At 40.1% G+C, this 15,524-nt stretch overlaps 2 protein-coding genes across 2 annotated transcripts in view; both read right to left on the reverse strand.

Moving 5' to 3' along the window:
* Positions 1–15,524, reverse strand: part of SYNE2 (spectrin repeat containing nuclear envelope protein 2) — a 345,609-nt gene that overhangs the window by 300,543 nt on the left and 29,542 nt on the right. The gene's annotated exons all lie outside the window — the stretch shown is intronic.
* On the reverse strand, positions 8,398–8,883 carry LOC132489108 (ADP-ribosylation factor-like protein 2-binding protein). The gene has a single exon (XM_060098049.1). The coding sequence runs from the start codon at positions 8,869–8,871 to the stop codon at positions 8,398–8,400; it is 474 nt and encodes a 157-aa protein (XP_059954032.1). The 5' UTR covers positions 8,872–8,883.

The following is a 15,524-nucleotide window of genomic DNA, read 5'->3' on the forward strand; positions in this document are numbered from 1 at the left end:
AGAAGATTTTCTAGAGCTGAAGGATGAACATAAGAGCACAATGAGTGCCCAATACCCTTGGCAAAACACATGGTTACAAAATTTCAGAATAGCAAGAATAAAGAAACTCCCAGAGGACAAAAACCAAACCACACACCAAGGAACAAGAATTAGAATAGCATCAGACTTCTGTATTAGCCATACTGTACAACAGAAGACAGTAAGGAATATCTTTGAAGTTCTAGGAAAACAACATAAGAGCTAAAACTATAAAACTCTTAGAAAAAACATAGGACAAAAGCTTCATGACATTGGATTTGGCAATGATTTCTTGGATATAACTCCAAAAGCACAAGCAACAAAAGAATAAATAAATTGAACTACAATAAAACTTAAAATTTCTGTTCATCAAAGGACACATTCAACAGAGTGAAAGGCAACCCATGGAGTGGGAGAAAATATTTACAAATAATGTATCTGATAAGAAGTTAATATCCATAATACGTAAAGAACTCCCACAATTCAACAACAACAAAATAAACAACCCAGTTAAAAATGGGCACAGGACTTGAGCTCAGTACCATTAATCATAATGGAAATGCAAATCGAAACTACAGTGAGATACTACCTCAAACCCATTAAGATGGTCACTATCAAAAAAAAACAGAAAATAATGTAGAGAATTTGGAAAACTTTCACACCATTGGCGGGAATGTAAAAATGGTACAGCTGCTATGGAAAACACTATGGCAGTTCTTTAAAAATTAAAAATAGAATTACCATATGATGATCGAGCAATTCCACTTCTGGGTACATACACAAAAGAATTGAAAGCAGAGTCTCAAACAGATTATTATATACTCATATTCATAGTAGCATTATTCACAATAGCCAAAAGGTGGAAGCAACCCGAGTGTTCATCCATGGATGAATGGATAAACAAAATGTGGCATGTATATACAACAGAATATTATTCGGCTTTAAGAAAGAAGGAAATTCTGACACATAGTACAACATGGCTGCAACTTGAGGACACCATGCTTAGTGAAATAAGCCAGTCACAAAAAGACAAATACTGATGATTCCACTTACATGAGGTACCTACAGTATTCATATTCATAGATACATAAATAGAATGGTGGTTGCCAGGGGTGAGGGAGGGTATGTGGGACATTAATTGTTTTAATTAACTTTGAATTAAATTAACCCATTGTTTAATGAGTAGAGTTCAGTTTTGCAAGATGAAAAGAGTTCTGGAGATGGATGGTGGTAATGGTTGTTACACAACAATGTGAATGTACTTAATACCACCAAACTTTACACTTAAAAATAGTTAAATTGGTAAATTTTATGTTATGTTTATTACTATAATTTGTTTAAAATTAGATAGAAAATTATTTTCAACCTATAGTCTATATTCAGCTAAAGTATTAATCAAGTGTTCGGGTAGAAAATAGCCATTTCTTGACATGCAAGTCTCCAAAAAATTTATGTCCTATGCTCCCACTCTTAGAAAGCTACTGGAAAAGTTACTCCAAAAAAATAAGACAGTAAAATAAGAAAGAGGATGGGAAGTATTCCAACAAAATTGAAAACTAAACTAAATATGAGAAAAATGGGGACTAGACATTGAACACAGGAAAACGAAAGGAGAAGTTGCCAGGATGACCGCCATGCAGCAGGTCGGAGCAGGAAAAAGTAGGGCTCTCGGAGAGAGGGCCAGGGTGGGAGCTGCGGGGAGGATGAAAGAGAAAGAGGGGATGTGAAGACAGGAAGAGGTGAGCAGATAGAATGAAGGAGCACACAGACTGGTGTCTGAGGGAAACTAAAGAACCATCACAGTGAGCGTACTTTGGATGTTAAGCTAGAAGAACTGGAGGCTGATGTCAGAGGGTATTTGAATTAGTGATTTTGAAGATGGTGTAGCTCCTGGCAAGACAAAGTTCCAATTTGGGGGTCTGAGAAACTTAAAAAAAAAAAAAAAAAAAACTCCTACCTCCATTCATTCCACAAAGAATTTGTGATTTGCACATGTTCACCATTCTTCTAAGTGGAAATGCTGAGAAGTTAGGGAGAGAAGGATGGAGGGAGCTCTCACCAGATGACCTCATTTTTCTCAGGAAAATAAGAAGTCAGATCATCTCTTAGGTGTGAGGAAGCTAGGGAAGGGTAGGGTCCTTGAGAAATGAAAGGTTCTTGGAACAGGTCCTAGTCGAGAACCTGAGCAAACCAAGCAGAAAGACATACAAGGAGTTGGAAGGCATTGAAGGTACACAAAGACTGGATCAGCACTGGCTGCAAATGGACCCAAACAGCATTTTGGGTGCAAGGATCTCCCAGGGTGACCCAGGATGTGACTGATGCTCAGGTAGGAGTAGCAACAGCTGATGACTTAATAAATTTCTGCCAACTAAAAAATGTTCTAAAATTGCTCATGGACACAAGGACTTATGTTCAAGAATGTTCATGGAAGAACTATATATAGCAGAAAAAGTGGAAACAGTCGAATCCCATCAGTAGGAAAATGGATAAACTGTAGTTGAGTCATACGAGGGAAGACTATTCCACAGTTAAAATGAATGACCAGTATCAGCAAGGTTAAATATCAAAACTAAAATGTTCAGGGGTGGAGGACAGAGCAAGTCCAAAAGGATTGATACACTATGAAGTCATTTATGTACTTTATGTAAATTTTAAACACACACATACATATATGGTAAAAGAACAGAAACATGCTTGAGAGTGATACCCACAACTTCAGGGTAGAGGGCAAAGGAGTGGGAGGGCAGGACTTCAGCTCTATAGCTAATGTTTCATTCTTCTAAAAAGTTAACATCTAGGACTTCCCTGGTGGCACAGTGGTTAAGAATCCACCTGCCAATGCAGGGGACACGGGTTCGAGCCCTGGTCCGGGAAGATTCCACATGCCGTGGAGTAACTAAGCCCATGCACCACAACTACTGAGCCTGTGCTCTAGAGTCCATGAGCCACAACTACTGAAGCCCACATGCCTAGAGCCCGTGCTCTGCAACAAGAGAAGCCACCGCAATGAGAAGCCCACGCACCGCAACGAAGAGTACCCCCCGCTCACCGCAACTGGAGAAAGCCTGCGTGCAGCAATGAAGACCCAACGCAGCCAAAAATAAATTAATTTTTTTAAAAAGTTAACATCCAAGTAGGATTACATTACAGATGTTAGAAATAGTCATCCTTTTTTTCCAGACCAAACTTCTAATTATTTTATTGAACAACACATTAAATGATTCTCTAAAACAGGTATCTTAACTGATTTCCTCTTCCCAGATCATTTTACATTTGCAGATTTTCAACTATTTTACCATCTGTTGACCCATTATGAATCAAAAGTTATTAATAAAGTTTATAGTAAGTGGCAAATATGATATTTAACAAAACATCATTAAGAAATTCCATTCTTAACATTTTTAAATTGTAATAGAATTCTACTTAGGTTAGAGAGGAGAGATGAAATGGTTGCAAGAACCCTAGACTTAAGAGTCGGAAGAATCTGGCCTTGGTCCCAGCTCTGCCACTGACCTCAAAGCCTTGGATAATCATCAGCCTCTGAAAGGTCCTGTTTCTTCATCTGTGAAATGATTCTGTCTGAGCCAACTCACACTTTCGGTTTCTTGCCAAAGAATCTAACCCGAAGTTCTCTGCTGTGCATTTAAAAGCACTGGATTACAAGAAATAATATTCCTGGAGGAACGCCTAAAAGACTGAATGTCCACCCATTCCTGGATGTGGTCTTTGGATCCTGTCCAGCCATCAGGGAGCTGTGAACCTGAATTTCATTGTTTTATCCTCCTAGAGAACTGCTTTTATTAAAATGTATTCTGGCATAATCCCAGAAATCTTACCAAGCAGGATATTATAGGAAAGAGTCAAGAGAGACCTACCATTGTACTTCTTACACAGGAGTTCAGGAAGATAGTCTGTAAGCCACATAGTGTTCCATTTATGAGAACAAGCTGTGGAAAATTCTCAGGTCTCAGTACCAAGAAAAACTGTGATCCTGAGCATTTATTCTTTTAATCTAATGACCATGTTATTTTTATAAACAAAGTTTCCCTCTCTTTATTTTGGATCTAGCAACTACAAATGACTTTATGGAAAACAAGGTGCTATCCCACCAGCTTTATTCATCTACTCATTTTTCCTTCGCTGCAATATCCTCATCTATTTTTCTATTCAACTGAATTTTATGTTTCTATGCAAACTAACTCAAAATTTCTCTACAATAAAGGAGGGTACAAATAAGTGAGTTAAACAAACTCAGACTTTCTGTAGGACAAGATGAGATAACATGTAGCATGCTGAAAATTACAAAATGAGATACAAATGCAAGTCGTTCTCCATTGGTGAGAAAGAAAAATTTATTAGTGGAAGATGAAATTTATGTGCTTTCAGTAAGTGAGATTTTTTTTTTTTTTTTTTTTTTTTTTTTTTTTTTTTTTGCAGTACGCAGGCCTCTCACTGTTGTGGCTTCTTCCATTGTGGAGCACAGGCTCCGGACGCGCAGGCTTAGTGGCCATGGCTCACAAGCCCAGCCGCTCCGCGGCATGTGGGATCTTCCCGGAGCGGGGCACGTACCCGTGTCCTCTGCATGGGCAGGCGGACTCTCAACCGCTGCGCCACCAGGGAAGCCTCAGTAAGTGAGATCTTTTTAATATTTTTCAATGTTAAGTCGCTTGAAGACATCCAGATTGCAGTTCTAAGCTCTAGGAAGAGATCTAATTTGTAGACAACATGGTGAAGCATCCCTAAAACACTATGAATGACTTTGTGACTTACTCTATCATTTCTGCCAGGTTCTGTTTGTTCCTGTCCCATCTTCTTGAACTAAGTGCATGTCCCCTGTAGCCTCATTCCCATGGAGACCCTGAATCAATGGGGAGTCTTGCCTGGAAGCAATGGATTAACAATGCCTCTAGTGGGAGGTAGAACAGGCAGAGGGCGGGTGAGGAAGTACTAAAGGGCATAAATTGGCTTGCTATTATTCATAAGAAAAATATATTCCTAAGAATTCTTTGCACTCAAGAATATATTTTTTCAATGATTATACTCTTGGTGAATATATTCTTACTCTGCCTCTCCCCCATGTCCCCACTCCCTGCCCATCAATCTCCTCTCTCTTGAAGATCAGCAGTCCAGGCTCTGCGGGGTGTTTTTCTCTCTCCCTGTCCAAGTCCCCTCCCAATACAACAGGGCAAACAAAAACTGAAGGCTCCATAAAATGCCAGCATATAAAAATGAAAAGAGGACACTTTAAACATCACCTACATCTTCAAAAAGTTGTTAAAACTATTGTATATGAATTGTTTACATTTTCCAAATAGTGAAAAGAAACAGGCAATTAGGTAGGTCCACTTGCCATTCAGGAAACTGGCTTTAGGTGGATTGGCCTTCTTCCCCAAGAAGTAGCTGTGTGACTAACAGGTCACTTACTCTGGTCCTGACTCCAGGAATAACTTCAGCCCTGTGCCTAGCCAGACCAGCTAGGGCCCTGACTCCCATCGGTCACCTAATTCTTGTTAGCCTCTTCCCAGCATTTCACACTGGAGTAAACTGCAAGCATCCTAGGATCACAGTAGAGGCTGTAGGTCCTGAATGTCATCTTGAAATGCCTGCTAACATGGAGAAACCCAATCCTCACAAGTTCCACCACTGAGCCTACCTGTCCTTCTGGAGCAGATCCTTTGGCCCTGGGTCTTTTTGAGACTCTGGATTGCAAACTCTGAGAAGGGACTATGTTTGGTTCACTGTTGTATCTTTATCATCTAGCACAGGATATGGCACAGAGTAGGTACATAATAAATGTTTGAGGAAAGAGTAAAAGAGTGAACAAATGAACAAACTGGAGCAAAGTTATGGAGGACACTGTTTCTACAACTCTCAGCTGCCCTGTGGGAAGCCCTCCGCTCAACTTTGTTTTTTCTTTTTTTTTAACCATTTAATACTAGGAAAATACTTCATTTCCTTGGAGACACAAGTTGGGTTTTTTTGTGGTTATTTCTATATTATTTCTGTTCTTGCTTTCCTTTCTGAAAATAAGAACCATATAATAAGTGTTCCTTTTTTCACCTTGGATGTCCAGAAACACAGAGCTAACTCTGAGGTCAAATCGTAGCAATTATGTCAGTCAAAGTTATGCCTGTTTTTCCCTGCCCTATGTCTCATTTTTTGTTTTTACTTTTTATTGACATATAATAGCTTTCTTATACATATTTGTTGCAGTCATCTTAAATCCTTTGTGAATAAAGGAATGAACAAATTAAAAAACTAAATAACCAAAGCAAGCAAACCATAACTCAGAAAGTATACACACACACACACACACACACACACACACACACACACACCTTTTGTGTTTTTTTTTTTGGCTGCATTGGGTCTTTGTTGCTGAACGTGGGCTTTCTCCAGTTGCAGCAAGAGAGGACTATTCTTCATTGTGGTGCGTGGGCTTCTCATTGCAGTGGCTTCTCTTGTTGCAGAGCATGGGCTCTAGGCTCTCAGGCTTCAGCAGTTGTGGCTCGCGGGCTCTAGAGCACAGGCTCAGTAGTTGTGGCACACGGGCTTGCTCCAAGACATGTGGGATCTTCCTGGACCAGGGATCGAACCCATGTCCCCTGCACTGGCATTTTTAACCACTGTGCCACCAGGGAAGTCTCAGAAAGTATATTTAACAAGGATGCTTTTTTCTTTTTTTTCCACAAAACTCCTGAAATTTTACTCATGGGACAAAAGTATTTAATAAGCGCCACATTGGTACAGAAAAACACACAGCCTACAGCTAGCTCATCCTTTAAAACCAGAACAGCCAAGTGAAAAGTCAGTAGAGATTCTTATTTTTACTTGAATAAAATAAAAATAAAAACAACAACAAAAAAACAACTAAGGTACACATTGGGAATTGAACTACTATAGTTTTTCTTTCTAGAGATGTGACATCCATGTTTTCTGGTCAGTAATGTTCTATCAAACATTGTAGTAAACCAGTGTACTAAATCCAAGCAGGAAGATGACCAGTAAAGCTGTTTGTTATCTCCTACTGAGCTAGACCAGTGGAACACTATCTTGGTAGGATTATTTTGACAGCAAGAAGGAAGTGCAGAGCCCCTACCCCAACAGAAAACCTAAGGAGCTATTTTACATAGAAAGGGTTTTAAGCAAACCTGCACAAACACTAACATGCTCTAAGAAAAGGAAACCTTTTAGACTACTTCCAGCATACGTTCATTGGTGCCCAGTAAAATAGGAACACCAACACAGAAAGCATTTTTGCTTTCATAGCACCAACAGCTAAAAAGCACACAGCATATAATACTTTGATCTTGAAGTGAGTAATCATGGAAGTTCCAAGATAATATCTACTAGGTTAGCCTGAGTATTCATCTATAAAAATATGTTTTCAAAAACACGTAAACAAGAGTTATAGAAACAATGGGACTACATCGGGACCAGTAGAAGACAGTGAAGTGATACAAGGACTGTACATGTAAGACTAGGAATTGATTTTCACAAGTACCTTTTAGGTAAAGGACAACTCTCTAAATTGATTCCAACAGCCAAGACTAGCTGTGACAGTAGGAGTTTCAGAAATCTCGGGATGGGCAGCTAGCTTGCGTTAAACCCTAGATAAACACTCCCAGTCAAAAAGCCCACTGAGGCTGCAGGACTGAAACTCTGACCCACATAAAAAGCTGTGAGTGCATAGAAAGCCTGGTGGGACATGCAAGGCCTGCTGGCCCAAGAGAGTTGGTGATGGTGGGGTCTTCCAACATGGACACACCAACATGTATGCTGGGGAAGTGCCCCCCGGGTGGAATGCTGGACTTGGGCTTGATGCAGGAGCCAGACTCAGAAGCTCCTGAGAGAGATGTCTACTTAGGGAGGAGTACTAGGGTTACTGAAGACAAGAACGTGTCCCAGGAAGGTCAGGTCATTTTCTTCTGACCCATCGATACTTAACATTAAAGAAGAGTTGCAGAACAGAATCTGTCATTCCAAAATGTATTCTTCTGACATCATTAGCCAAGCCTCTCCCAGTCTACTGGGCTAGTGATGTCTAGAAAGATCCCATTACCGGGAGGTGGGACCTAGGGCCACAGATGTTTTGTCATAATACTTTGATCTTGAAGTGAGTAATCATGGAGGTTCCAAGATTATATCCACTAGGTTAGCCTGAGTATTCATCTATAAAAATATGTTTTCAAAAACACGTAAACAAGAGTTATAGAAACAATGGGACTGCATCGGGACCAGTAGAAGACAGTGAAGTGATACAAGGACTGTACATGTAAGACTAGGAACTGATTTTCACAAGTACCTTTTAGGTAAAGGACAACTCTCTAAATTGATTCCAACAGCCAAGACTAGCTGTGATAGTAGGAGTCATAGTCATAGTCTAGCTGTCATAGAAGATGATTTGCACAATGAAGTCATCACTAAACCGCTGCTTAAGTCCAGTCCGCAGCCTTCTTTTTGTGCTCGACAGTCCAGAAACATTTCTTTGAAAGCCAGAAAATCTGTAAATGTGAGCAGCACGTCGAAAATGTCACCGGCCACTTCATCTTTATGGTGCTGTAGAGTTGTAGTGAAAGCCGCCATGTTAAATCCAGGAATCCACTCCAACAGCTGTTCTATATACTTTTCAACCAAAGAAATATATTCATTAAAAACAGGTGTGTAGGTGAGCTTATTCTCTTCTGTGTCTTCAAACTCCTGGTAGTACTTGTCCATGAAATTCCTCTGTAATAACTGGAACTCATCATCCATGGTAATGTCCTCTAAATATCCAACCACAGCATCAAATTCTGCATCAGAGGCGGAAGAGATGGACAGCGCAAAGCTCTCTTCCTCTAGGGCGTCCATCGCCGCCGCCACTTCCACAGCGCGCAGGGGAGCGGGCCCGCCGGCCTTCTACCTCGCCCGAGGGCCGGGCGCAGCCTCCGCTCTGCTCCGCAGAGCCCCAACTTTCATCGGGAAGGCCTCGCAGCCGAGGCCTCAGCCGCCTCACAGCCCAGCTGGGTAGTGCCTGCGCACGACGCCCCGGCCTCAGGCTCCCGGGCTGCTGCCACGCCTCCGACAAGGATGTTTTTTAATACACACACAAATAAAAATGAAAATAATTTTGAAATTCAAGTGTTCCCGAGTCACAGGGTATTTTTTAAAAGTTATAATTTCCCAGGCTTCCCTGGTGGCGCAGTGGTTGAGAGTCCGCCTGCCGATACAGGGGACACGGGTTCGTGCCCCAGTCCAGGAGGATCCCACGTGTCGCGGAGCGGCTGGGCCCGTGAGCCATGGCCGCTGAGCCTGCGTGTCCGGAGCCTGTGCTCCGCAACGGGAGAGGCCACAGCAGGGAGAGGCCCGCGTACCACAAAAAAAAAAAAAGAAAAGAAAAAAAGAAAGTTACAATTTCCTCTTTGATATCTCCATTTGAACTGTTCCTCTTCCTTCCACTTTTTTTAAAAAAATTATTTATTTATTTATTTATTTATTTATTTTTGGCTGTGTTGGGTCTTCGCTGCTGTGCACGGGCTTTCTCTAGCTGTGGCGAGTGGGGGCTACTCTTCGTTGCAGTGCTTGGGCTTCTCATTGCAGTGGCTTCTCATTGCGGAGCATGGGCTCTAGGCGCCCGGGCTTCAGTAGTTGCAGCACGCAGGCTCAGTAGCTGTGGCTCACAGGCTTAGTTGCTCCGTGGCATGTGGGATCTTCCCAGACCAGGGATCAAACCCATGTCCCCTGCATTGGCAGGCGGATTCTCAACCACTGCGCCACCAGGGAGGCCCCTCCTTCCACTTTTGACAAGATTTTTTTTCTCCCCAAATGGCCAGAATCCTTGGTCACAAAAAAACTGAATTGCTTTTAAATGTCTTCCTAGACGTATTTTAAGGTAAAATGCCTATTTCTATTTATAATGATTTTTTCTCTTGGATTTTTAAGGCTTCAGAGGAGTTGTGGTCCCAAACTATTCTGGAGGAAAGAAGGGATGGAGAAGTTGGGGGAATTCTATTAAATTTACAAAGCTGAACTAGTCCTACTGAGCTGTGGCCAAAATGGTTGCATAGTCACTGGCAAAATTCTGAAATGACTGAAACGTTTGGGAAAATATGTGCAGGATCTCACTGTGATTATAACAGTATTTTTGTCAAGTGTTTCAAGTAACATAACTGTACGTGCGTTTTTACACATTTCTGTTGGGTAGCATTTCCCCACTGATCAAAGATTTGTTGTCTTCAAAATTCCAAACACTGGTATCTCCACGATATTTAAAATAAATATTTCCAAATTTGAAATGTTTGTGAGCAAATACAACAGCCAGAAATATGTTACCTGTTAAAATGAGAAGTTTGTTTCTGAAATATATTATTTATTTAGAAAAATATTTGCCAATTTTAGTGGCAGCTGCAGAAATGTTTTCACACTCAGAAATTAATTTGCTATTAAAAATGGGAAAAGGAAGAGTTATTTGCTTTTCCCATTTGGCCTGCACTACTACAACCAACCCAAATTACACACGTCTTCATCAACAGATGCACTAGCTGCTGCTTGGCCAGGTACCCATTCTTTCTCTTTAACTGTGTTCTTACAGAGGAAATAAAGAAAATTAACCTTTTTCAGATAAGGGTCCATTTTGTCTTATAATGACCAAGTCCCACTACAGCCCTCAATCACACATATATGATTGCTAAGTTTCTTGCTTAACTTAGAAGTTTTCTGACCAAATTTTATTCTACTACTCAAGCTTAAGATAGATATTATACAAACATAACTAAATTCATGTAGAGTTGAGCGTTCTACATGAGACCATATTAATTCATCCATTTAACAAATATCCACTGAGTGCTTACTACTTGCCAGGCACTGTATCAGTTACTAAGGATGTAAAGATGAGTAAGTGGGAAAGGTTTTCCAGAGACAGGAACAGTGTGCTCAGGATGCATAACTGACAGCAGTCACTAATTGCCTAGGGGAATCTAAAAAAGCAAGGCTTGTCCTAACAGGCTTAATGGAAAAGGAGCAGTTTTTACCTTCCCACCCTCAAGACTTTCCTGGTAAAGCAGGTAGGACCTGGCAAATATAGACTGGTGGATGAGGAAGCTGACCAGGACAAGTGAATCTAGTCAAATTACAAATCATTAATAAGTGCAAAAATAAGTTTGTTCCTCCAATCCACCACCACAACAGAGCCAAGGGTTAAGAAATGGATTAAATGGAAGAAAATATTTGCAAATAATGCAATCAACAAGGGATTAATCTACAAAATATACAAACAACTCATACAACTCAACAACAACAACAAAAAACCCATAGAAAAATGGGCAGAAGACCTAAATAGACATTTCTCCAAAGAAGACATACAGATGGCCAAAAAACACATGAAAAGATGCTCAACATCGCTAATTATTAGAGAAATACAAATCAAAATCACAATGAGGTATCACCTCACACCAGTCAGAATGGTCATCATCAAAAAGCCTACAAACGATAAATGCTGGAGAGGGTGTGGAGAAAAGGGAACCCTCTTGCACTTTGGTGGGAATGTAAATTGGTACAGCCACTATGGAGAACAGTACGGAGGTTCCTTAAGAAACTAAAAATAGAGCTACCATATGACCCAACAATCCCACTCCTGGGCATATATCTGGAGAAAACCATAATTCGAAAAGATACACACACCCCAATGTTCACTGCAGCACTATTTACAATAGCCGAGACATGGAAGCAACCTAAATGTCCATCGACAGAGGAATGGGTAAAGAATATGTGATACACATATACAATGTAATATTACTCAGCCATAAAAAAAGAATGAAATAATGCCATTTGCAGCAATACAGACGGACCTAGAGATTATCATACTAAATGAAGTAAATCAGACAAAGACAAACATCAAGTGATATCACTTATATGCGGAGTCAAAAAAAATGATACAAATGAATTTATTTCCAAAACAGAAACAGACTCACAGATTTAGAAGACAAATTTATGGTTACCAAAGGGGAAAGGTGGGGGGTAGTAACAGACTAGGAGGTTGGGATTAACATATACACACTATTATATATAAAATAGATAACAACAAGCACTTACGTACAGCACAGGGACATCTACTCAGTATTCTGTAATAACCTATATGGGAAAAGAATCTGAAAAAGAATAGATATACGTATATGTATAACTGAATCACTTTGCTGTACACCTGGAACTAACACAACATTGTAAATCAACTATACTCCAATATAAAGTAAAAGTTAAGAAAGTAAATAATAAAAAGAATGTGGTTATAATTACAAGAAAAAGAAGAAATGGATTCAAGTATTTTTAGGGAGTGAAAGAAACCTTTGAAATCTAAATTATGTATACTGGATAAAAAGTCAAACTATAGTTCAAATTTATTTTCTACAAAATGGAATATACAATTCATTTACTTTTACGAGGGTTTTTTGGTACTATAAATGTGTGTATTAAAGTAACTTTTTAATGTTACAGAAAACTAAAAAATGATAAAAATCTATCCACAGCCCCACCATCCAAATACCACCACTCCTACTAGTTTGGTGAATTTTTAGACTACTTTTATCTGTAACATAGGTTTCTTAACTTTGTTTTTATAGTGTTGTAATTATACCACAAAATTTTTCTTGATTCTGCTAAATATTAAGCATTAGTATTTCCATGCTATTAGTCTCCATAAACATCATTTTAATGCCTACATTGTATTTTTTAAATAAATTTATTTATTTATTTTTGGCTGTGTTGGGTCTTTGTTGCTGCGCGTGGCTTTCTCTAGTTGCAGTGAGCGGGGGCTACTCTTCTTTGCAGCGCACAGGCTCCTCATTGCGGTGGCTTCTCGTTGCGGAGCATGGGCTCTAGGAACAAGGGTTTCAGTAGCTGTGGCATGCAGGCTCAGTAGTTGTGGCTCATAGGCTCTAGAGCGCAGGCTCAGTAGTTGTGGCACACAGGCTTAGTTGCTCCACGGTACATGGGTTCTTCCCGGACCAGGGCCTGAACCCATGTCCCCTGCACTGGCAGGTGGATTCTTAACCACTGCACCATCAGGGAAGTCCCACCTACACTGTATTTTGATGGTACATAAAAATTTGAATCAGAAAAGAACAGCAAGGATTAATCTCCTAAAACTTCTCAAGACCAGGGGAAAAAAATGTTCTCTTATTGTTTAGCCTTCATTCATTTATTATTAGCCAGTAGTTTACCCAGAACATATTAATGTACAGCTTGTATGCCTCAGGCACTATGCTGGGTGGTTAGCAAGATAATCAATCCTCAGAAAAATGATCTCCAAGACAAGAGGGATACATAATCCCTCACCTTATTTGATTCCTGGCCATTGTTACCACTGTGCTTCAGCTCTGTTCTATGCAGATTAAATCAAATAATTAAGTGAGTTATACTATGAGACTAATTTCCAGGAGGACAGGAATGGTGAATGGGCCACAATAACAAGGACCCAGGCTCACCCGAGCTAGAACAGAAGCAAGTCTGACCTCAAGATCCCTGCCCATGGTGAGAGAAGGACCAACACACATGAGCGCTGGATGGCTATCAAGTAAAGGACAATGCTTCCCATGTAGGCTTGGAATACCCTAGATGCACTAAGTCTAATCGGGGAAGCTGAACGGTCTTTGAGGAGGCAATGCCACGTCGCAGAATTATTCCTAGACTAGTGGTTTACAGACCTGAGTTCTGGTTCTCATTCTGGCCCAAGCACAGAGAATGCATTTAACATATCTGAACCATAATTTTCCCCATCCATAACATAAGGGTGGATCTAGACATTCTCTAAGAGCCCTTCCAGCTAAATAAATCTGTGATTTTATGAGGCTATAAAAAGCAGGACTCACAGTCCACAGAAGTACCAAACCCAGCCATCTTACCACTTTTAAAGCATTATTTCAAACAACAAGAATGAAGAAAACTCAGTTCCTTGCTGCTCTAGAAGTTACATTCCTTCCAGTTCAATTACTGAGCTATTTTGAGTTGTGATCAATCCTCAGCCTGGCTGGCGATGCGGACAAGGCCAAAGCTGGGGTTTGAGCCTCTGGATCATCCGGGAGGACAATCTGCTGTGTTCTCGAATGTGGCCACAAGATGAACACCTTCCCCATGGACCCACAGAGTGGGTGTGATGGATACAAATCTGCTTTTCTAATGCAAATGTTCAAAGTATCACCTTAATGACTGAAGGTCACACTCTCATTACACGACATTCTGACAGTATGGAAACTAGAGAATAAATTCTCTTTATTATTGAAAAATTATTTTCAATTTTTCTCAAAATGATTATTATTTCCATGTTATTAGGGTTAACTTTATAAATTCTTTAATAATTAGAGAATAATCCACGTCATTTAAAAAACACAAAATTAATAAGACTACTACCCTGATAAGTATAAAATAGTCTGTCAAACAATTTAGATACATATTTACACAATATAAAATTGACACAAATACATCCAGTAAGTAAACAAACTTTGCACTTAATAATTGCCTTTGCGCCTAATAATCACACAATGTACTCTTAAACTCACCCCTATTCTACCTACCTCTTGAAATCAAAGTCTATCACTTGAAAAGAAAAAAAGGAACAAAATGTCATATAATAAACAAGTGGGCAACAGAGCATGCATTCTACCCTGCCTTACAGGAATTACAGTCAGTTAGTCTTATCAAAAAAATCATTACTCATCTGAAGATCATAAAGCCAAAAAGAAAAAAAAAAGTACCACATGGACACAGGGCGGGAAGGGAAGGGTGGGACGAACTGGGAGATTAGGATTGACATATATACACTACCATGTGTAAAATAGATAGCTAGTGGGAACATGCTATAAAGCACAGGAAGCTTAGCTCGGTGCTCTGTGATAACCTAAATGGGTGGGATGGGGTGGGGGGTGGGGGTGGGAGGGAGGTCCAAGAGGGAGGGGATATATGTATACATATAGCTGATTCACTTCTCTGTACAGCAGAAACTAATACAACATTGTAAAGCAATTTTACTGCAATTAAAAAAATAAAATAAAATAAAAAATAAAATTTTAAAAAAGTACCATCAGCTCTCAATGACCCAAGCACACATATTTCTTATGTTGCATTAGTCAGAGTCCCCTTCCTCAACCAAGGACATTAAACAGAGCTGATAAGTTTGTGTGTCTGCCCGTATGTACACCTTTGCAGGTAGTGAGTCCACCCAACAGTACATTCAGAATCTTTTTCGAGACAGAGCCAGTGCGGGTGTTAAAGCTAATTTCACCCTGTGAAATGGCATCATTATCTGTCCGTGCTAGTACACATGGGGTGGTAAGGCTCAGTCACTAGAAAGTAGCAAGATCCCATGTTGATGGCGGGGAGGGGAGGTGGGTGGCCAAGTACAATTAAGAAAATAGCAACCATTCAACTTGCTTATTCTCGGAACATCTTCCCTCAGCTTCAATTAAGTAAATGCAAGCTGAATATCTTGAATGAACACGCAGCCAACTGCACACTGAACGCATAGCTAACGGCGC

This window comes from Mesoplodon densirostris, chromosome 4 (genome assembly GCF_025265405.1).
Source record: "Mesoplodon densirostris isolate mMesDen1 chromosome 4, mMesDen1 primary haplotype, whole genome shotgun sequence".
In the NCBI taxonomy this organism is placed as follows: Eukaryota; Metazoa; Chordata; class Mammalia; order Artiodactyla; family Ziphiidae; genus Mesoplodon; species Mesoplodon densirostris.

What these genes read in the sequence shown, in the direction of transcription:
- LOC132489108 (XM_060098049.1), bottom strand. Translation starts at nt 8,871, where the DNA reads ATGGACGCCCTAGAGGAAGAGAGCTTTGCGCTGTCCATCTCTTCCGCC.